At 53.0% G+C, this 21899-nt stretch overlaps 1 protein-coding gene across 1 annotated transcript; it reads right to left on the reverse strand.

Annotated features, from left to right (window-relative positions):
* Positions 1-424: 424 nt before the first annotated feature.
* Positions 425-15326, reverse strand: PAX6 (paired box 6). Its single transcript, XM_062576330.1, is given in 14 exon segments — positions 425-510; positions 1387-1537; positions 3627-3742; positions 3865-4015; positions 4305-4387; positions 5354-5512; positions 9888-10053; positions 10639-10854; positions 10948-10989; positions 11753-11883; positions 12551-12572; positions 12575-12677; positions 14897-14951; positions 15278-15326. Coding segments are annotated over 14 exon segments (1530 nt in total).
* Positions 15327-21899: the final 6573 nt, after the last annotated feature.

Raw genomic sequence — 21899 nt, forward strand, 5'->3', positions numbered from 1 at the left:
TAATCTATGAACAGATTGGTAGAAGTATTCGATATATCTTGATAAAACTCTTAAATTCGTGGCAAAGCTTGTTGATCATGGCTTCTTTTTTTTTCTTTCTTTTTTTTTTAAACAACTTCATGACCAACACAGATCAAACATCCATCCAGTCTACATTGTTCTTTTTTTTTCATTATAACATACAAATGCCCATTTACAAATAATACACCAAAATGAATAAAAGTTTGGATACCAAAATGAAGATTTGTTCCAACTGATATAATGCCTTCAGTGTACAAAGGTCCATGTTAAAGTCTTTTCCATGTGTTACAGGATAGGGCACAGTTGCAGTACAGAAGTACTCTGAGAGCCATTCTTCCTTTATAAAATACTGCTGAACATCCAACTGTTGTCCATATAGTCATTTACGGAATTAACACATGTTTTACTGTAATCTTGGCCAGTATTGAGACATATCAGGTTCGCTGCCAGGAACTTGAACTGGAACTGACACTCCAGGGGAAATAAGACCTGAAAATTGAGTAGGAAATTTGATATTTTAGTTTTTCTACACATAGCACAATTTGTGCTTTGCACTTTCACAGAGTTGTGCTTGTATCCTGGTACATACTGAACTTCGCCATCTACCAGCTTGCAGAATCTGGGGGGAGGGCAGTATATTTTAAAAATCAATGCACATCTAACTGATTTGTTGTTATAAATAAACTGTCGTGCCTTGAGAAAAATGGCAGAGCCTCAGCTCATTTATATCAGCTGGGAATTCAGCCCAAAATACACCAGACATTTCTATTTTTTCTCAAATGTGTTTAGCTTGTCGCTGTTCACACTCACGCTTACCCTATCTTTACTGTATTTTGCCTTATTAAGCGCAGATTAAAATTTTTACAGGTTATCTGCCTTTTAGATAGCTTTGAATCTTTAGCAAAAAATAGCCTCTTGACGTAGACACTGTAAACACATCTTCAGTCCTGCACTTTCATGTACACTTAACTTCATGGGTGTGAGTAACTCTGCTGAAATTCAATATCCAAATAAATACTATGCCTTAACAGCAGCAGAACTTAATTATACACTTAAGATTTTGAAGGCTTGGGGCCTCCCTGAGAAGCTCTGCACTGCACCAGTATTAAAATACTACCTCCATTAAACAGTCGTCTTCTACCTGTTCCTTCAGTGGCAGCTTAAAAATGAGACTTTCTGCACTAACCTGCAAGGTTATACATTTTGTCTCCAGCCCTGTTCCACAGCTACTAGACCCAATGGTAACAGGACTGGGCCTGCTGGGAAAGACACCGCTCCCAAGAAGGGAGGACACGTGCAAAGCGGGCTTGCACGAGCCCCCAGAGTGCCCCCGCAGAGGAAGGGGACGCGCGACGGGCCACTCACCTGTGGAAGTGGTGCCAGAGGTGCCCATCGGCTGGCTGTTCATGTGTGTCTGCATGTGCGGAGGTGTGTAGGTGTCATAGCTCCGGCCGTTCACGGATGGGCTGGTGGGCAGCATGCAAGAGTAGGAGGAGGTCTGACTGGGTACGGGGGGCTGAGGGAGCAAAGCACAAAGCAGCGTTACGCGTCTGCGCAGGTAAACGTGACGGTAACCAGCCCTGGCTGCGCCTGCCGGCCCTCAGGGGCAGCACGGGCAGCATTTCCTCTGCCTGAGCACAGATGAGCTGCATCTTCAGACTCGGGGGCCTAAATCTCAATCCATATTTGGGATACAAAGAAGCTTTCTGGAGGTTCTCAGGCCACAGAATTGGTTCTGATAGTCACTGGCACATCCTCAGATACACATGCAGAGCAGACCACTACATCTAGATGCCTAAATAAGGTGTTAGATACCAAACTTCAGGAATCCGTCCGAACGCTAGTCATGTTTGCACTTACGTAAAGGAAAAGAGGTCTCGTGCTCTGGCAGCTACAGCTAGACAGAGCAGGGCGAGGGCCTCCTCTCCCGTTTTGTAGTGGACCTTTGGAAAATAATTCCTGAGGCACGTGGCTCGGAGCCTGGCTACCCGGCATTAGCCAAGTGAGTGCTTGTGCATGTGCATGTGCACATGCACACACACAACATGTGCATTCATCTATATAATGATATAACATGTGCATTGATCTATATAATAAGATTTCAGTCACCCCAAACTTATGTCAACAGTCTCCTGTGCTGCATGAGGTCAGACATCTCCGTTTACCTAAACCCCAACCTGTAAAGCTCCCTGTGCCGGCAGGGAAGGCAGGCTGGGGGCGGGAGGGCAGGTGGTGGTGGGGAATCGCCTCGGCAGCAGGGCTGTGCCGGGAGCTGCTTCCCGGGCTCCCGGGAGGGACCCGGCCCCGGGGCTGCCGCGGCGCGGCGCTGCGACCCCGCGGGGTGCGGCGGGCGAGCAGCGAGCGGGCCGAGCAGTCCCGCTCCCAGGGCACCAAGGCCGGCAGGCTGCCACCTGCCACCTCCGCCTGCACGGCGCGGACACGCACGGCCTCCCTCGCTAAACGTGCAAGCCAGGGCCGTCCACGCAGACGGGCTCGGGGAGAGCCCGTGACACGCTGCGTTTTCCCCGAGAAACGCTGATGATTCAATTGCCCAAGCTTGCACGTCATGACCACATCGGCAGGCATTTCCAGAGCGGCCCTCGGGTGCCAGGTCCCTGCCCAGGTGCCTGACATTGCTCTGCCAGCACAGCGAACACCCAGACCGCGGAGAAGTGATGAATCAGGGGCCTTCTGCTCCCCAGGAGCCCCTCCGCCAGCAGCCTTTGATCTTTTGTCATCTGCTCTCAGCTTCGGCGAACCGGACCCTGGCCTCACATATCAGGAAAAGACGACTTCGCCAAGGAATTTCTTTCCATGAACTTGAGGGACTCTAACTTTATTTGGTTAATTTTGGTTCAGCAATTAGTAACATAGTAATTGCCACAGTGAAGGAGTCACACTCGCTCTAATCTGCTCGCCTGTCTCCAGCAGTGGTCAATGCTGTGTGCCTCAGACAAAGCTGTAAAACTCCCGTAATTGGCCAGCACCTTCCTAGGCCAACCCCACCATTAAAAAAGGAGGAATTTTGCATCTGAAAGGTCTATAGAAACAGACCCCAAAGGAATAGATTTCTTCCTAACCCAGCTGGTGATCAGCTAATGCTTTCAGGCATGAGGATTGACAGCTCTTGCAATTCTGGCTTAGCTAGCATAACCACTGATGCTAATCACATCCTTCCCTTTCTCAGGTGTTCCTAATGTGCCTCCACCACACTACCTAAGCAGAAAAGGTCTAATCCTTCCAGCATTTTATTAAGTCTGTAATTTCAACAACACTGCAACAGAGAGTTCCATAGGTTAATGGTAATTTTCTGAAAAAGGTGTTTTCATGCTGAATTAGTTGCCTTTTAATTTCGAGGATCTTTTCCTCTTAAAAATGCTGGGAAAGGACTTGTCAGAGTGCCGGTACCTAGTGCCACCCTTCCCCTTGCGATTCTTCCCTGACCAAAAGAGGGCAGCTCTTCTCGAAAGCAGGGGAGCCCATGGTGCCCGGCTCCAGCAGCGCGCTTCCCGCGCAGCAGCGGGCCCGGCGGCCCTCGCGCACCCTGAGACACTGCCCTGGCCTCGCACCCCGTATCTTTTTTGTGCCAGTAGCATGTCACTTACTTGCATAGGCAGGTTGTTAGCCATCGTGAAGCTAGGCATGGGCGGCAGAGCGCTGTATGTGTTTGTGAGCGCCGTGTCTGTTCTGCCCAACATGGAACCTGATGTGAAAGAGGAAACTATAATAGAATAGACAGATAGATGAGCGCATTAGTTTAACCACAATTAAAAATGACAACAGAGTCTCAGAGTCTAATTTTCCCAAGAGGATGAATTAATAGGAGTGGATTTGCCATATTACCGGGGGTGGTTGGTTGCGGAATAGGTTGGTAAACGCTCGTGCTGAAACTACTGCTGATGGGAATGTGGCTGGGAGTGTTGCTCGCTTGTCTTCGCTGATTCCTCAGCTTCTCTTCCCTTCGCCACTTAGCCCGTCTGTTAGAAAACCACACCTGAAAATACAAGATTTTAAAGACTTGAGTGACCTAACCAAGACTAGAGGCATGTGGTCCTTTCCCCGCCTTATAACACAACGCTGCGCTGGGACAAAGCTGTCACACAACGTTGCAAAGCAGTGCATTAATGCAGACCACATCTGCTGTTATTTTCTGGAAGGAAGAGGTGGACAAATATCCAGCCACAAGTAGTGGCTTCCCTGTACTTTGAAAAGCCAGTAATAAAAACATTATAATAGTAATAGTAAAAATAACAGTAGTAATAATTACACAGCAACTTCGCTACCTGTATTCTTGCTTCGGGCAGGTCTATTTTAGCAGCTAGTCTCTCTCTTGCAAACACATCGGGATAGTGGGTTCTCTCAAATTCTGCCAAGGGAAATAGCATTGTATTAGTTATAAAGAATTAAAGTGCCAGACTTTAAAGTCGTGATCATTTTTACACTACCTGTGCTCTCAGTTCTGGTAAGAAATGCTACTGTAAAGAAAAGTTGAACTTTCTGCACCTACATGTATGTTAGGAAGGATGACACCTTGCCTACCAGGGAATATCGCTACAAGGATTTGCAGGATTGGGTCCAGTGCTAGCATCTTTCAGGAAAGGTTGAGACAGAATAATCGGGCTTCTGCCTCCACTTACAGGGTCCCCAATGCAGTTCTGACCCTGCCACCACGAAGTGAAATGGCACATAACAGAGTAAGAGCAGAAAATGGGACCAAAGACCCGTCCTGGCTCAAAGAGAAGGTGCATCCAGGCCAAATCAGGGAAAAGGGCATCTGCTACCAGCCGCTGTCAGCAGCAGCCCCAGGACAGGGAATTAGCACAAGGGCGAGCAGCGAGCGAGCGCTGCCAGCGCATGACTGCTGAAGCCGTGCTGCCCTCGCTTCCCGGCGCGCGGCAGCACGGCCCCGAGCGGGGACGCGGGCGCTGCCAGCCGAGCCCCAGCCCCCGAGCTCACATTTACCCCATGCCTGGGGTAGGAAAGGGTTTGCAGAGAGGAAAGAGAGAGGCATCAGGATGTAACTCTGATTTTTCAATATATGTCCTAAATACGTTCCCTTTGAAAATCTTTTTATAGCTTTTCAGTACATACTACAGCCAACAATAAAAGTCTTCAGGACGAGGAATAAAGGAGAATGGAGGGAGTCACAGACTTAAAATACACACACACACACACACACACATATATACTTATATACATATATTTATATATATATATATGTATGTATGTATGTATGTATATAAAGCTCATGAATGCCATGCTTCTCTTTTGCTCTTAATATAGCACATTTTGCTTTTCTCTACTGCTTTAGTCATACGGAAATGTCACTCACCTTTCTCAAGGGCTTCAATTTGCTCTTGGGTAAAGGATGTCCTATTTCTCTGCAGCTTTCTTTTCAGCTGAAGTCTCATTTGGGCTTCATCTGAATCTTCTCCATTAGAGCTGATGGAGTTAGTGTTTTCCCCTCCTCCCTCCTGTTGCGGGCAGCCATCTGCAGAAATAAGAGTAGGAAACTGAAATGCAGGCACCCTTATTTTAAGATTCCTATCACAGAAATAATGCAATTGGAAACAAGTTCAGCCATGTTTGCTGATGCCCTTTCTTAAAAAGGTCTTGATTATCAAAGCAATATTGCACTAATGACATAGGTAACGCAGAAACATTTAATTTTCCAGTGTTATCGTAAACATTAGAGACGAGGAATTACAATCATATGGTCTTAATTTCATTCTGTTTTCCCTCTAAAATAAAACCTGCATAAAAATACTTTCCACTCAAAGTGATTCTTTATATGGATTGTTACTGAAGGGCCATGGCAGTCTTCTCCGGCTGCTGAATTTATTTACCTATTGCTATATTTGAAATAGTGATGTTCAGTATTTCAGATTATCTATAATCAGTAATTCCTATCTAATCAATTAGATGTTGATAGGTTTGCAGAAAATGCTATTAAGAAACCAAACCAAGCTTGTAATCTTTTTAAAAAAATATTTATCCAGTTTTTATTTGAATTCTGCACAGTCAATTTCATTTTAAAGGTTGTGAATTTAGAAGTGCCTGCATTGTTCTGCAGTTTTATTCAACTATTGTATGAGTGTGCATTGCCTTGACACCTATTACTGAGCACAGCTGTAATTATATCATCACCAAGAACAGGCTATAATTGCTGAAAATGGAATTTTATATTTAGATAAAAGGACTGTCCATTCTTTGTAATGTGTTGCACCAGAGAAAAGTAAGATTTCTTTTAAAATTTTAACATGTAATTTTAAAAGAAATAGTAGCGAGTTCACTAACTAGCTAAATATGCTATTCTGCAGCTGAACGTTTGGCATATCATTTAAGTGGCACATTTTTAATTAGGGCATTTCCACCACTTTTAATGTAATTTCTATCATTAAACTGGGGAAAGTTTTATTGTGTTCTCGTTTCTGTTGGACGTAAAGATGTGTGCTCGGTCTGGCTGTCTTTCAAAGTAGCTGCAGACACCTAAGCCGGTTCGCGACAGAAACGGACGTTTCTGCTGAGGCAGAAAAGTCGTTGTCCCTAAATTAGCTCGCCCTCTCTTTTCAAAGCATATTTTTCGAGGCGTTTTGATGTCGCATAAAGGGGAGCGGCAACGAGGGCCGCATGGGCTACTTATGCTAATGCGCTTTAAAAGTTAGGCTAAAAATAAATAGCAACACTCCCGTTACATCCTTTAAATATTGTGGGAAATCAACTTTGAAGTAATATCATTTATAATCGGCTAACAATAGGCCCGGTCTTCAAAGCTTCGGGAGAATTGTGACAGAATCTGGTAGGATCCTTTCAAACACTTTGAAATGTTTTAAAACCCCAACTTTCTCCCCCATTTAAACAGTTGGATTCATCGACAGTGGTCACCATATGGGCGTCCGCGGATCTATTGAGATGACCACCAACACTTGAATAGCGCGGGGCTGCTTTTCAGCGGGACACAATGCCGCCGGGCCGGGGGGACCGCGCCGCGCCGCGCCGGCCGCGCCGGCTCGCGGGCCGCGCCGGGGGCCGCGGGCCGCGCACAAAGGGCCCCGGCCCGCGGCGCCGCTTTGTGCCCGGGGAGCCGCGCCGCGGGCGGCCGCCCCGCCGGCCCCGCCGCCGCCCTCATTAATCACTGTCGCGGCCGCCCGCGGGGGCGGGCGCGGGGCGCGGGCAGCGCCGCGTTCCCCCTCCTCCCCCCCCCCCCCCCAGCGCGTGCGGGGCGCGGGGCGCCCGCCCGGCCGCGCCCGCCGAGGCTCCGCGGGCGCGGAGCCCCCTCGGCGCCGGCTCGCGGGGGGCGCGCGCTGCCCCGACGCCGCTGCGGCCCGGAGCTTTTCCCTGCAGCCCCTTCCTTCCTTCCTCCCCCTTTTAACTTCTGCAGCAGCAGCTCTCGTAACCTCGGGAAGCCGCGTCTTCAGCCGCTTCCTTTCCTCCCCAAACGGGCGCTTCTCAGCGCTGTTTAGCGAGCTAAAAGTTCCATAGAGAGTTAAACTCGATGATGATTATTTTAAAACCCCACGCCAGACAATTAAGATATCTTCTTTTTAGACGGGGGCCTTTCTAGGAGCCCTAAAAGAAACCATCTCAATAGGGCTGTTCCACCTTCCAGACCTAATCCGTAAGAAAGCGAGTGAATGTCCGTCCCTATTATCCTATAGCTAGACCATCTGACGCTGGGTTTAGGATTTGTTTCCTGGAAGAAAAAAAAAAAAAAAAAAAAAAAAAAGACGCTGGGAAATAAAATCATTCCTTAGTTTCTTAGTGTCTTAATCAGTGAGGCGGAAAACAAGCAAAAAAAGATAGCAAACCAATTGCGGCACCTCTCAGCTATAGAGCTGGGATCAAAACATTGTAGCATCTGTTGAAAGAGAAAGTGTCTAAATCCTATAGAAGGCTTTAGTCTTATAAGAGAGAGAGGGGAAAAAAAAAGATAAGAAACAGTGTCTCGGCGATCCCTAAAACCACTAAATCACTAGAGAATTTCTCCCGGATAGAGATGTCTCTTTTTGTTCTGTCAGCCCTCATGTATCCATTATTTTATTCACTGCTGCATGGCGTTTATCAGATTGAGACCATATTTGTACCCCTCTGAGACCTAACCTTGCCTTATGTTTTTTGAGTAATGGACTCTTAAAATCCAGTAACATACCCCTGCAAGGAAAAAAACATTAGAGGGAGCATGAATATTCCAGAGGAAATCCATTTTATTAATTTTAATTTCGTGATGTGGACGTTTTAAGTGCCTGCCTGCCTCCCCCGCCTCTCCCCTCCGCACACGCACGCACACACGCACCCACCGTGTAAAGCGCTGGCTTTACCCCGTCGCACCTCGGGCCCCGGCAGAGTCTCCCCGCCCCTGCGCGCTCTTGCGCGCGGGCCCGCGGAAACTGCGCTCGGTTTTCTACAACATCGGAGCGCGGCGAGACCCGCAGCCCCCGGGGCGGCCCCGCCACCTCCGCGGCGGCGCAGGGCGCCCGCCCTGGCGCCGGGAGCGCGCCTGGCCCAGGTGCGCCTCTGCACCCGCGCACGCCCGGTGCTCCCGGCCCGGGGCCGCCCGGCCTTGCGCTGCCCGGGGAGGGCAGGCGGGGGCGGCTCGGCTGCCCCGCTGATTCCTACAGCCACCGCGATCTCTACAGTCCTGGAGGAAAGGGGGGAGCGCGAAGGGCCTGAGCCCTGCCGAGCGCCGCTCACCGCGGCGGCGCGGCCCCGGCCGGCCCGTACCTGGTTCTAACGGGCGGGCGGAGAAGGGAGAGGGGACGGGAGGAGGGAGCCCCGGCCGGGGCTGCGGGCAGCCTGCGCGCCCGCGGGCGGCTCCCGGCGCGGCTCCGCCCTGCGGCGCCCCGGGAGGCGCAGGTAGGGCGCGGGCGCGGGGCCGGGCGCGCCTGCGAGCGGCTCCCGTTAGGGCTGTCCTGGCTCCGAGGGGGGGACACGAGACAAAAAACACGGGGGGAGGGGGGCGAGCTCTCCGCTCTATCTTTCTAGTGTCCTTCATAGATTGTTTTCTTCTCTTAAAACTGACATGTCTAATTGGCAAGCGGTGCCATATCGTGTCCAGAGGTCTCCTGTGGAACATTTCTACAGCTGTCTCCTTCAACTAGACGCTTATTCATGTCGCCTTAATGAGAAACAAAACGATCTCTAATGAGCAATTACATAGCGACAGAATTGTTCCCATAACAAATTCTTGCGTGTGACAGAAACATCCTTTGTACCAGATATTCCGCACACTGTTACTGATTTTTTTTTTCCTTGCGGGGTGAAAACAAAAAGCAGGTTGTTGTATATAGACACCTCTTCTAAGGGAATGACCACAGCCAGGGAGAGTGGAGACTCAACACAGCCCGTATTCAAAAAGAAGCCATTAACCATCTTAAGTATGTAACGTAACATCCCATTATCCTTCATATTATCCCCTTGTCATTCCTACAACAAATACCTATTAATCTTCGGGATAAACAGTTTTCTATATTTGCAAAGTTGTTTCGGGTCCATTGAGGAGGAACTGTAACCAGCCCCCCGGAGACAGTCCCCATCTCCCTGCCTGCAGAGGGACCGCGCGGAAAGGGCGCTGGGCGGGGAGCGCAAACCCCAATTAACGGGCTGCCGGGCACGGGTAAGAGCCGCACCGGTACCGCACACGCCGCGCGGGGCGCGGGCGCCGCCGCCGCCGCGCTGCCCTCCGCGCGCCGGGGGCCGCGGCCGCGCAGCGCCGGCCGCCGCCCCCGGCCGGCCAGGGGCGCGGGGCCGTTTGGGGCGAGAGAGCGGCGCTGAGGCGGGCGGAGGGCAGCGGGGCGCTCTCGGCGGCGGGCGCAGAGCCGCCGGGGCCGCCCGCCCGCGCCGGCCCGGGGGAGCCGGGCTGTCCCTACCTTGCGCAGGCTGCCCGGGTACCGACGTGCCGGGGTACCAGCCGGGCCGGGTGCCCCAGGTGCCCGTCTGCCCGTTCAGCATCCTTAGCTTGTCGTACATCCCATCAGCACCCATCTGTTGCTTTTCGCTAGCCAGGTTGCGTAGGACTCTGTTAATCGACGACACCTGCAAGGTAAGTGACAGAGAACGCAATGGTAGTGCGGTAGCGCGCTCGCCCCGCGCAACGCCGCGCAACGCCGCCGCGCTCCTCCGCGCCGGCGCTGGGGGGGGGTCACCTGAACGCAATTCAAGAGGTTACCCGAGCGCAGCCTGCGCGCAACAGCCACCGCGGGGCTGCTCGCCTCTGTTCCGCGATTTACCAGCTACCCCTGAACATCTACTCTTGTTGGTTTAAACAAACAAACGAGCCAAGAATAAAAATAAAAAATAAAAATAAAAAATAAAAAAGAACCCCCAAACCAAAAATCACAACCCTGCGAAAACAGATTGATGTTTTTAACTGATGCTCGAATTCCTGAGGCGCCAAGCACGAGGGATGACCCGGGATTTGTTTTGTTTTGTTTTGTTTTCTCTCTCCTTAAAGGCATTTCTCAGGTTCTGTATGAAAAAAAATGTGTCTGACCCTGCCACATGCAAATGATGTGAACCTGCTATCCTCTCATCTGATATCAAAACAAAGGAAGCAGAGGCTCGCTACAGCTACCCAGGCATTGTACACGGCAGATAGGAAGGTTTTTTTCATGAACTTACACTGGGTATATTATCGTTGGTACAGACCCCCTCCGATAGTAATCTGTCTCGAATCTCCCACGCAAAGATGGAGGGGCACTCTCGTTTATACTGTGCTATTTTGCTTACAACTTCTGGAGTCGCTACTCTCGGTTTACTACCTCCGATTGCCCTGGGTCTGATGGAGCCAGTTTCGTAATACCTGCCCAAAATTTTACTCACACATCCATTCGACACCTGGATAGGGAAGCGGACAGAAAATCACATTATTAATAATTTCAAGACAAAAATAAAATTGTTTAAGTATGCATTAAACAATGACAAGCTTACGTTTTGATTGTCCAGCACTTGGACTTTTGCATCTGCATGGGTCTATAACACAAAAATATACCTTAAATGGTATGAGAACTTACTTAGAGAGTCTTTTTTTCTTTAAAAAAATTACATTTGTGGCCCTACTATCTACAAATGTGATACTTTAAAAACATTTGGAAGAAAAAAAAATCTGGTCAAAATGTAATTCGTTTAGTATTAATGTTAAAATATGCCTTAAATCTGAACAGTAGTTATGACAGACTAGTCTCCATTGTCCTCAGTGTTCTTAGAGAGAATACTTTCAGGGGGAATAGGGTGAGTGAGGGGTTATAAAAATCTACATTTACAATGTATCTCTAAGCTGTGCCAAATCATGTTAGTGTCCATAAATACAGATTCCAGGCTAAAACTGCGTGGCTTTGGTTTTTTTCTGCTTTTTGGAGGAAAAAAAAAAAGAAAAAAGACAGGCAACAAGCCACGCCAAATGCATACAGATCTCAGGAAATCATAAGTAAATAACGGAAGGGGGGGGAGGAGAAAAACTGAAATTATGCCGAGTCGTATAATTCGGTTTATTACAGCGAACTAACTGTAACGAGAGCGAACGTTATTAATGGATGGGAATAAAGAGGGAAAAAAGATTTTAAAAGATATATATATATATATATATTTGTAATAATAAAGAAAGCAGATGAATTATTTTATTAGGCTGGAACGTGGGAGGGGGCTCAGTAGTTCAAGCCTGTGCGGTCAGAGATGGATAAAGCGTCTCCCCAGCAGAGCCATTAAGGCGCAAGCCGGGGCGGCCGCCGCTGTTCACCTGCAGGATTCGGGAGATGTCGCAGGGCCGCGCTCCGCTATGCGCTAGTTCCACTATTTTCTGTCGGGTGGAGTCCGGCAGCGGCCTCCCGTTGACAAACACCCCGCCGAGCTGGTTCACGCCGCTGTGACCTGCCGGGGAGCAAGACACCCGCCATAGCACCCTCCGCTCGTACCTGCGCGCCGCCGCGCCGCGCCGCCCCGCGCCCCGCTCCGCGCCCGCGCCTGGCGCGGCGCCCCCGGCCCCGCGCCCACACCCGCAGCGCAACATCTGGGCGCGCGCGCCGCTCGCGGAGCCGCCCGCGCACGCGGAGCGCAGCGCAGCGCGGCCCCGCCGACCTGCGCGCCCCTGCGCAGCGCGGCCGCGGCCGGGCCGAGCCGAGCCGAGCGGGCGCTCCCCGCTCCCGGCCGCGCCGCGCCGCGCCGCGGGGAGCGGCGGGTCGGCTCTGCCCGCAGAGGGGGGACGTGGCCCGGCCCCGGCGCCGTCCTCGCCCTCCGCTCCCCAAGAGCCACCACAGCTACAACAACCGTCCTCCGAAAGCCTCTCTCGCCAACGCTTCCCATCTGCAAAAACAGCGAAAGCGACAAACCCCGAAACCCCAGACAAAAGCCCAGAATATTCTGGGATGGATGGGTTTGGGTTGGTTGGTTGGTTGGTTTCTTTCTTAAAAAAAATAAAACAAAACCAAAACAAAACCAAACCAAACCAAAACAAAACAAACACAGCCTCTTTGCATCCGCACAAACGCAGCCCGCTTCGCCAAAAGCAAACGAAGAGGCAGCCTCGCAAACCGCCAACCTGAAGCTCCAGGCTTTGGAGGACGTCTCCCTGGAGAAGCGCTGCGCTGCGCTCGCTCCGCTCTCCTCTCTTTGGAGCCTCCTGATAAATTGACTCCAAGAGCCCAGGCTTCTTAGCAATAAATAAGCTCCAAATATAGAAGAGGGGGAAAATATGATGAGCCTCTCTGACATTTGTCTTTAAAATAAAACTAGCTGCACGTCAAGTTTGAGCTTAATTTCTGGAAATAGGCGGAAGTCGCCCCGGATCATGCATGGAAGGCTAATTGAAAAGATCAGTTGGAGCACTTGTGGCAGGCGTGTCACTTTATGACAGTACTCTGCTTTTGAAAATTGCATCGTCACGACAAATAGTAGCATGATAAAACGACCCTTTCTGTCCGCATTTGGATATCACTCAGACTAGATTGAACTCTACTCGCTTTCCCTCCGAGGGAGGCTGCGGTTTAAGGTAGCCAGGGGCTCTGCGCGGACACAACCGAGGGGGCGCGCTCCCCTCGCAATGGATTCAAAGTGACATTCGGGTTTGGTAATTTAGCGTCCCGCCGCCCCAGCCCAGCACCATGGGCAGGATTTTTGCATCTATTCCCGAGTGCGGCGGCCCGCCCTGCCCGCACCCGGGGAGGCGGCGTGCGCCCCGTCCGGCGGCGCCGGGCCGCCCGCGCCTGCGGGGGCCGCTCCGCGCCCGCGGGGGGTGGCGGCGGCCCCCTCCCCCCGCCCCCCCCGCGCCCGCGCCCGGGCCGTGCGCAGGGAGCGGCGCGCCCGCGCAGGCAGCGCGGCGGCCCCGCCGCTTTTCCGGGGGACACTTGCCAGCATAAAAAATGGCAGTGGGGAAAGCAAAATCAAAGTTTCACTTAAAAGGTTAAGCCTTAATCATTATATAATTTCCCTGGAGAGCGGTGTAGATCTCGCCCAGTGGCAATGATTATGCGCCTTGTATTCTATTGCTAGTCATCTAATAGGAAAACATATGGTGTCAATTTGGATGCTCTGCACCATATACACCCAGGAGTTATTAACACAAAGCCTGAAGAGCCCGCCGCGACCTTTAAACAAAATAAAGGCTTCACCCGAATGATATCTCTCCTGCGTTTTGCCGCGGAGATCCCAAAGCGCCGTGTGAAGGCATCGCCATTACCATAAGCGCGGCGCGCCAAGGCCAAGGGCGCCTCGCCGCCCGCTTCCAGGCCTTATTTTGCCTTTTCCGCACTAAATGAAAACACACTTCACCCCCCCCACACACACACACGCACCTACCACCACCACCCACACACACACACACGCAGACCCCGGCCCTCTAGGTACTACTCCAGCCGTGGTGGGGCACGGCACGGCCCGAGCTGCCAGCCCCGCGCAAGGGCCGCGCAACCCCACTGCTCTCCTGCACGGTGCCCGCAGGCTGCACCGCCCTGCAGTCCGCTCACACCCGCGCAAGATAAGCGCGTGCCCCGCGCCGGAACGCGCCAGGACGAGATGTTGTGAGGCCGCACATGCCCGCGGCGCTCCGGCGCGGGGCAGTGTCAGGCCCCGCCCGCGGAAGATCCGCGCCCGCCAGCAGCGATCCGCCGACCTTGGAAGCTCCCAGGGAGCTTGGGCCCGGCTCGGAAACGCCTCACCTCTCCGCGCCGGCTGGGCGGCGCCGCGCCCCCTTGCGCGCCCCCACCCCAAGCGCCCCGATTTGCGCGCAGGCTCTTCAGCCTCGGCCTGACGGGAGGTTATTCCTCGCCGCCACCGCCTCGGCCGCGGGTCAGTGCGCTAACGCGTTATATAAGCGCTCGCTCCTCTGAGAAATGCCCTCCGCGGCCGCCCTCCCGCCGCTGCGCGTTGGCAGGCCCAGCACCAAGGGCACGAAAAAATGCCCCCCCCCCCCGAAAAAAAGGAAAAGGAAAAATAATTAAAAATCCCTCAAACGCCACAAAAGGCAACCAACGTCGGGAAGCAGATCCAAAGAGGAGGTAGCAGGTGACGGCACCTAGCACGGCGGGGCTTTTACCTCCAGGGTTTCAACTGCAAAGCAAGTAAGGAGACACACGAGGGGCCTGAACCATCCGAGCCCAGGACAGTCCCACTGGCCCGAGAGTCGTGACAGCGCTCCCGGCCCGTCCACGCCACCGCGGGCAGCCCACGGACACGCCGCCCGTGGCGGCACTGCGCCCCGACGGGCCGGGCCGGGCTGCGCTGCCGGCCGCGCAGCGCCACCGCGCCCGGCGGAGCGGCCTTCCCCCCCCCCGTCCCCAAAGCAAACCCTCGTCCCGGCTGCCCTGCGCGCACCTGGGCGGCCGCCCCTCCGCGCCCGCGGCCGCCCCGGCTGCCCTGCGCGGCCGCGAAGGGGCGCGGAGTCACTTACTGTTCTGCATGTTGGGCTGATAGAGCAGTATCCCACGGGGCTCGCCTATAGTAGTCTATCAGTAATAAAATAGGCGTTAATCAGGGGAGGCAGTACACACGGTTACGCTGCAGATAGGCTAATGTCTCAAAGGCTTACTTTGTTATCCTTAGACGACTTCCCCAATTAGCTTAAAGGTTTTGGGGAATTTATAGCTCACGGCAAAAAGATACATATAAATCCCTATATATGAAAAATATAATAAAGGCAAACCTTCAAGTGTTTTTTTAACTGCATGCAAATGGCATATTGCCTCGTTGTTAATGCCCTTCTCTTAAGTGATGTATAAACTGGAGCAAAAACAATCACAAAGAGAGTCTGAAGTCATGTTTTAAAACTTGCCTGAAAGCTGGGTGGACTGTCCTCTCATACAATTTAGGGACTCACACATCTGCGTGTCACTAGTTAAAGTCTTCCCTCTAGGACAAAGCAAAAAAGTATATTAAGAGTGTGGAGCGGTAGGTGTAACGTGCGGCGGGCCGCAGCGCGGCCGCGCAGCAGGAGCCGCTGGCCGGCCCGGGGCCGGGGCCGGGTCCGCGGAGCGGCGCGGAGCGGCGCGGGTCGTGCCACTCGCCGGCCCCCTATTTGCAAACGCGGCCGCGCCGCGCTCCGGGCTCCCTTTTAGCCTCTGGTGGCTGCGGCCGGCGGCCGGGAGCGCGGCGGGGGCCGGGGGCGCTTCCCGGCGGCCGGGGCGGTCCCTGCCCGCGCTGCGCGCTGCCCTGTGCGGAGCGGTCCCGGCCCGGCGTGCTCGGGCTGGGCTCCATTTTCACCGCAGGTTATTTATTCCATTTATTTATTTTTCTTTTATTTTTTTCCCTCGCGGTACTGGCAACTTTTTCTCCTCCAAACTCTACGTATTGTGATTAACTTCTTTTTTGGTCTTTAGATCTTCCCCTTTTTCACTGTACTGTGACACACGCTGTCTACCTCGCCTCACTGCTTTAAAAAGTAAGAACAGGAGGGGGTGAGAACTGTTAAACAAAGCCTACAGAAAGGGAACAATGGCCTCCATTCTGCTCCTCTACCCAAACCCCGAGTGCAGAAACCCAGGCTCCTTAACCGGCCGCGCAGCTTCCCAACTAAACGGACCAACAACCCTCCAACTTACAAAGAGCAGAGAAACAAGCCCCTTCTCCCTTCATTAGTGCCTGCCTTGACCCAGCGCCTGGACAGTCCCAATCGCCTTTTTTTTTCTCTCCCCCCCCCCCCCCGCCTTCCTTCCCTTACTCCCTCTCTCCTCGTCTCCCCAACTTCCCTTCCTCCCCCCCCGGCACTTATTTATTTATTTATGCATCCTCATGTATTTATTTGAAATTCTCGCTGGTGAAAATGGAAAAGTAATTTCTCTTTATAAATATCTGGCGGTAATTGTGTTACTGGTGCGAGTTGTTAGGGGTTGTAAAAAGATACAACAGCTCAGTGGGGTGCTCAATTGGGGAGGGACAATTACAATAAAGAGCCCATTCAAGGGGGTTGCTAAAAAAAAGGAGGTAAAATAATGAAATAGTCGCAGCCTTCATTTTCTCTCCCTTTTTTTTTAGTCTAAAAATACTCATTCTCTTTCTTTCGCGCCTATAATGAATATTAATTTTACTCTTCCTGCATATGATGGAGAATTCAAAGAGGCACGTTTCCCCATTCAGGACTAGCCATGGTATAATTTATTAAGCAGCTTTTAGTAATCTTAAATCCATAAAAATAAACATCAAACAAGTACTTTCTCGCAGCATGAAGACTTTAACTGGTAAATATTTACTGCTCTTTGGAGAACTACCTGATTAGCAGCAGAGCAAGCTACACTGTACTTCAATGGAGACGTAGCAATATCTCCTTTAGCTAAACTGAACGTGAAGCCATCCCTTTAATACACCAAACACGTCTGCATAGACACACACCGAACAGAAAACCCACTTCTTCAGACAGAATTTGCACACATATTTAACGCACAACTCATAAACGTGGGGCCTAGGGGGTTAAAGAAGCCATCCAGAAAGCCATTATTAAACTTCCAGCCCTCAGCTCTGCCAACACGTACCTCAGAAATGACAATGAGTGAATTTAAAGGAAAAAAAATCCACGAAACAAAACAAAACAAAAAACCTCAATACAACCGAAAACGTTTTACAATACAGGGTCAGGGCAGCCAAGTACTTCAGCAAGGTAAGAGGAGGTGTGAGGAAAGAGAGCTAAGATTCTGCTTGGAAACTCTCTAATTACTTAAGTAATCAGCAAAACAAAACCAAGAGAAGTCAAACAGACCCAGCACCCGGAAGCAATATGATCACAAAATCGCATTCTCATGCCATAACCTAGTGTTACTGATCCCGTGCACGGATTTGATAAATGTGCATATGCAGATCTACATACACAGAGGCATGAGGAGAGCAGAATACAGCGAGCTTTAAAGCAATGAATGAAATTCAATTTGCCGTGTCCTAGGAATCAAACTCAATAGGCCAGGCCTAATCTGCAAGTCGTTTTTTAATCTCAAAATCTTGATATAATCTGATCGTGTCTAGGATTTTTTTTCCTCTCCCAGTGAAAACATAATCAGACGTTAAGATGACAAACTTTTACGTTCCCAGGGCAAATGAGGGAAAGACAAAAACGAAACGCTTTGCGATTAAGCGTTGGTAAAGGTCACCAGCTATAAACATTTATTGTCAAGGGCCACTTTTATTATTTTATGTCCCTAAAGATTGAGAAGATGCAATCACTTTTATTTTCTAGGATGTTGCTATCGTTTTCTAAAGCAGCATCTGCCAAGTGCATTTAATCATTCAGGAAACTTTGTTTTAAACTTTTAGAAATTGTTCCTGCTCTGCGTGTCAGTTTAACACCTCCTTACAAAGTATACAAGGTTAAATTCAAATCCAGAATTTACAATTGCACTTGCGAGGGGAAAAGAATCAAGTTTATTGTTGTGCTTCAGAGGAGAAAATCTTTTTGCACGGCGAAGAGTTCGCAACTTGTTTTTTTTTTAAAAAAAAAAAAGAAAAAAAAAAGAAAGAAAAAAGAAAGAAAAGCCTTGCTGTATTGGGGGATAGCAGGCCCGTGTGTTTCAGAGGGGGGGATTTCGACAGTCTTGTGAAATTATGCGCGATTATATTTCAAAAAGAAAAAAAAAATATCGCTGAAAAAAATACCCAGAGAGGAAGGCAGCGCTTCCCCTGGTGAGGAAGTTGTTGGGAGGGATGCGGGTGGCGGGGCGAGCACAGGCAGCGCGGGGCTCCGCGGGCCCGGGCGCGGGGCGCTGCGGGCGGCTCCGCGCCCCCGGCGCCTCGCCTGCGCCGGCCTGGGAAAGTTGCGGGCACTAGGGACGAGTTGGGAGGACGCGCCGGATGGCTGATTGGAGCTGACAGTCCTTCAGCTCCGCTCAGCGCCCTGGCACTCAGCGCCCAGGAGCGGGCTTGGCCTAGGAGGTGACTTTCCCCAGCACCTCTCCTGGCCGCTCTTGCTCTCTCTTTCCCTCTGCCGCTCTCCTTCCCCTCGCTCCCTCGCCCTGTCCTTGCGGCGAGTGGGCGACCTTTTCTCGGCGAGACCGTCCACGGCTGCCGGCAGCACGAAGCGGAGCCGCGGAGGCGGCTGCGCTCGGCCGCCCCGCCGGAGCCGCGACGCGGAGCCGGGGGCGCCGCTTCCCTGCGGCCGCGGGCAGGTGCCCCGGACCGGGGCGGCGGCGCGGCACGGCGCGGCACGGCTCGGCTCGGCTCGGCCGGGCCCCGGTTCTGCTCCCGCCGCCCCTGCTCCGGGGCCGGCAGCGGCGGCGCAGCGCGGCTGTGGTCTCCATGCCCGGCCGAGAGGACGTGGGAATTGCGCTGCTGCTGGCATTGGTTTCCCAGTCAGATGTTTTAGCTTTTCCAAGGGACACGGGTTTATGTGAAAGCAGAAAGTTTGTGAGCTTCTGAGCTGGAAAGTTCCCTGGGAAGCTCTCCGGAATGCAAATGGGAATATGAGAGAGAGAGCAGGAGAGAGCGAGAGCCCTGTCTAAATATTAAAATGCAAGAAGGGAGAAGTCGGGAGAAGAAATGAGCGGACTCACCTTTATGAGGCATCCTGTCTTGTTGTCAAAGCTCCTGTCAATAGTTTAAGAGCGCACTGATTTGAAATGATGGTGCTTTAAAAAGAGTTGCCAGTAAAATAGTTTTTCTCCACTGAAGCTGCTGGTTGTGTGATCTTGAATTCCTGGGAAGGAGACAGAGATTGACAATAAAATGGGCTGTCAGTGACTGGAGAGTGAGAGATAAAAGAGTGTGTGAGTGAAGTGGGGAGAGAGAGACAGAGCACACCTATGCTGATTGGTGATGGTTCAAGTGTATTAATGTATGTGTGCCTTGGTCTCTGCCTCGCCTCCACTGCTCTTCACTGGCCCATTAGCAAAGCCTGACCTCTGTCATCATCTTCCAGCAAAACACTTCCTCCCTGCGCCTTAACCAGAGCGGGAAATGAGGCTGAGCCGGGGCTCGCTTTTCAAACCCACTAATCACTCCGCACATGCAAATGCTCCGCTCGCTCCCACACAAAATATTGCTTTATGCAAAGCAACGACATCGCCTCCCCGCCGCCGATTGGCCGCCCGCCGCCCGCCCCGCGCAATTGGCCCAGGCGTTTGAATAGGAATGCGCCGGGCCGCGGCCCCGCACCGCGCCGCACCGGCCCCGCGCCGCGCCGGCCCCGCGCCGCGCCGGCCGGGGGAGCGGCGCGCTCGCAGGTCGCCCCGGGGGAGGCGGCCGGGGGGGGGGCAGCCTGCGTTTGAACACGTAGCTCGCCCCCGACAATAGCGACGAGGGGAGATAAAGACTCACACGGCAAAGACAGCAGTGTCGGGGGGGCAGGCGCGTCGCAACCTGCGAGCGGCCCGGAGCTCGGCGCGCCCGGCGCCTCCCCCGCCTCCTCCCGGCGCGGCGGAGGGGAGGCTCTGCCGGCCGCGAAAGAGCAGAGCAAATACACCATTTACTTTGTGTATTGAGGGCTCTTGTGAAAGGCCCTGAAGAGTCCTTTACCAAACACTCACAAACTTCTCCCACGTGCCATTTGTTGACTAAGAGCTGCCGGGGTTTTTCGAGACAGCACCGAGGAGCCGGGAGGCGAAGCCCTCTGCGCGCAGCGCGGAGCCCGGTGCGGAGCAGCGCCCGCACCAGCTTTGTCCCCTCCCTCCCCCCCGCCCCGCGCACGGGGACCCCCTCACTAGCTGCCAGAAACCCGAGGGGAAAAGTAAGTAAATGACTTTGCTGCTCTGACCACACACCACAAGTACATTTGTTGAATGCCGGACTATTAAGACACACCTCAGTAAACTCTAAAGCAACCCCTCCGCGCATGCATTTAAGGTTACACTGGGAGCACCAGTCCTAGCTCAGGGTGTCCCAATCGGTTATGGCGAGTGGTCCGGGGAGGAGGAGGAGGGGAGAGAAGGGGAGGGGAGGGGGGGACAGCACAGGGGAAAAATGGGGGAAAGAAAAGGAAGAAGGAGAAGGGACAGGAAAAAGAAATTCCAAGAGCCTGCGAGGAAAGGAGAGAGTATGGACGCGCAAAGCATAAAATGAAGTCGTAGCCGCATACACTTGACTTCTCTTGACATGTGAAAAGTGCTAAAAGTCAAAGCTCATCAATAAAGTATCTTGAAATTGAATAAGAGCCCTGACAACCATTGCATTCTTAAATAAAGTACAATGAGGAGACAAACGACTCTGCCAAGGAGTTTGCATGTGAGTGAAAGGGCGCCTCAATGGGAGCGGGATAATGGGCTGCCCGGCCGTCATGCACTGTCATCTCCAGTCCTGCCGGGAGCTGCCACCGCTCCCTAATAGCGCAAAATGGGCTCTTAAGAGACTGCTGCTTCCCCTCGGCGGGCTCTCCCTTCCCCCTTGCCTCGATGGCGATCGCCAGCGATGCGGGGAGGTATTTTTGGGAGGCAGGGTTTAACGGCCGGCGTTTCTCCCGCGTCTCTGCCTCGGCTGCGGCTCTGAGCTGAGCAGAAAGTCGATTCGGGGCGGCTGGCGCGCAGGTTAGAGGGGAGGCAGGGAGCTGCCGGCTCCTGCCGCCGCGCCGGGCCGGGCCGGGCCGGGCCGGGCCGGGGGGCTCCGCTCCTGGGCCCCGCCGCGGCGCGGCACTTGCAAGCGCCCAGGCCTAAACTAACCTGCGGAGTGGGTTTTTCTCTCTCTCTCTCTTTTTTTTCTTTTTTCCCCTTCCCCAAGTCATGCATATTTATAGCAACGGAGACGAATGTAGTGATGGACATCTGTGAGCAGTCGGGTGTCATACGCGCTCCCCTGAAGGTAAGGCAAGGTAGGGGCGAGGGGGCGCCCCGGAACGGGCCGGGGGGGGCATGCCGGGGCCGGCAGCCCCGCAGCCGCCCTGCCGCAGCCGCTGCCCCCCCGCGCTCCGCTCGGCTCTGCCCTCCTACCCCTGGGCCCCCCCCCCCCCCCAAAAAGACTTCGCAAACTATCAGCCCCCGCCTGAACCTGCCGGGCTCAAGCGGGATTTCAAATGCGCTAAGGAGAGCTGTCAAAGCAGCAAAAGAGAACCTGAGAGGAGAAGGGAGAAAAATAAAAATAAAATAAAAGAGAATACACAGCGGCGTCGTGCCGGCCTTGCCTCGGGGAGCCCCGCGGGCGAGCGGCGCCGGGACGGGGCGAGCCCCGCGCTCCTGGCGGCCTCCCGCGGCCGCGGCCCCGCCGCCAGCGCCCGCGGCGAGGGGGCTGCGGCCGGCGGCACCCGCGACCGCTCCTCCGCCGGCGAGGAGCCCCCGCCGCGGCCTTCGCCCCGGCCTTTGGGGGTCCTGCTCCTCCTCCTCCTCCTCGCTCTCTACCAAGCCGTGGTTGTTTTTTGTAAGCTCTCATCCGCGGGGAGTTAAGGAGCGGGAGAAACAGCCACTTTGTCCGAGACTGCAGGCAAATATGATTTTCACAAGCGCCCCATTAGCCGTCCTGCGGATTAGCACCTTCTTGCGCCTCGCCGCCAGAAT

The sequence above is a fragment of the Rhea pennata genome, chromosome 5 (genome assembly GCF_028389875.1).
Source record: "Rhea pennata isolate bPtePen1 chromosome 5, bPtePen1.pri, whole genome shotgun sequence".
NCBI lineage: Eukaryota > Metazoa > Chordata > Aves > Rheiformes > Rheidae > Rhea > Rhea pennata.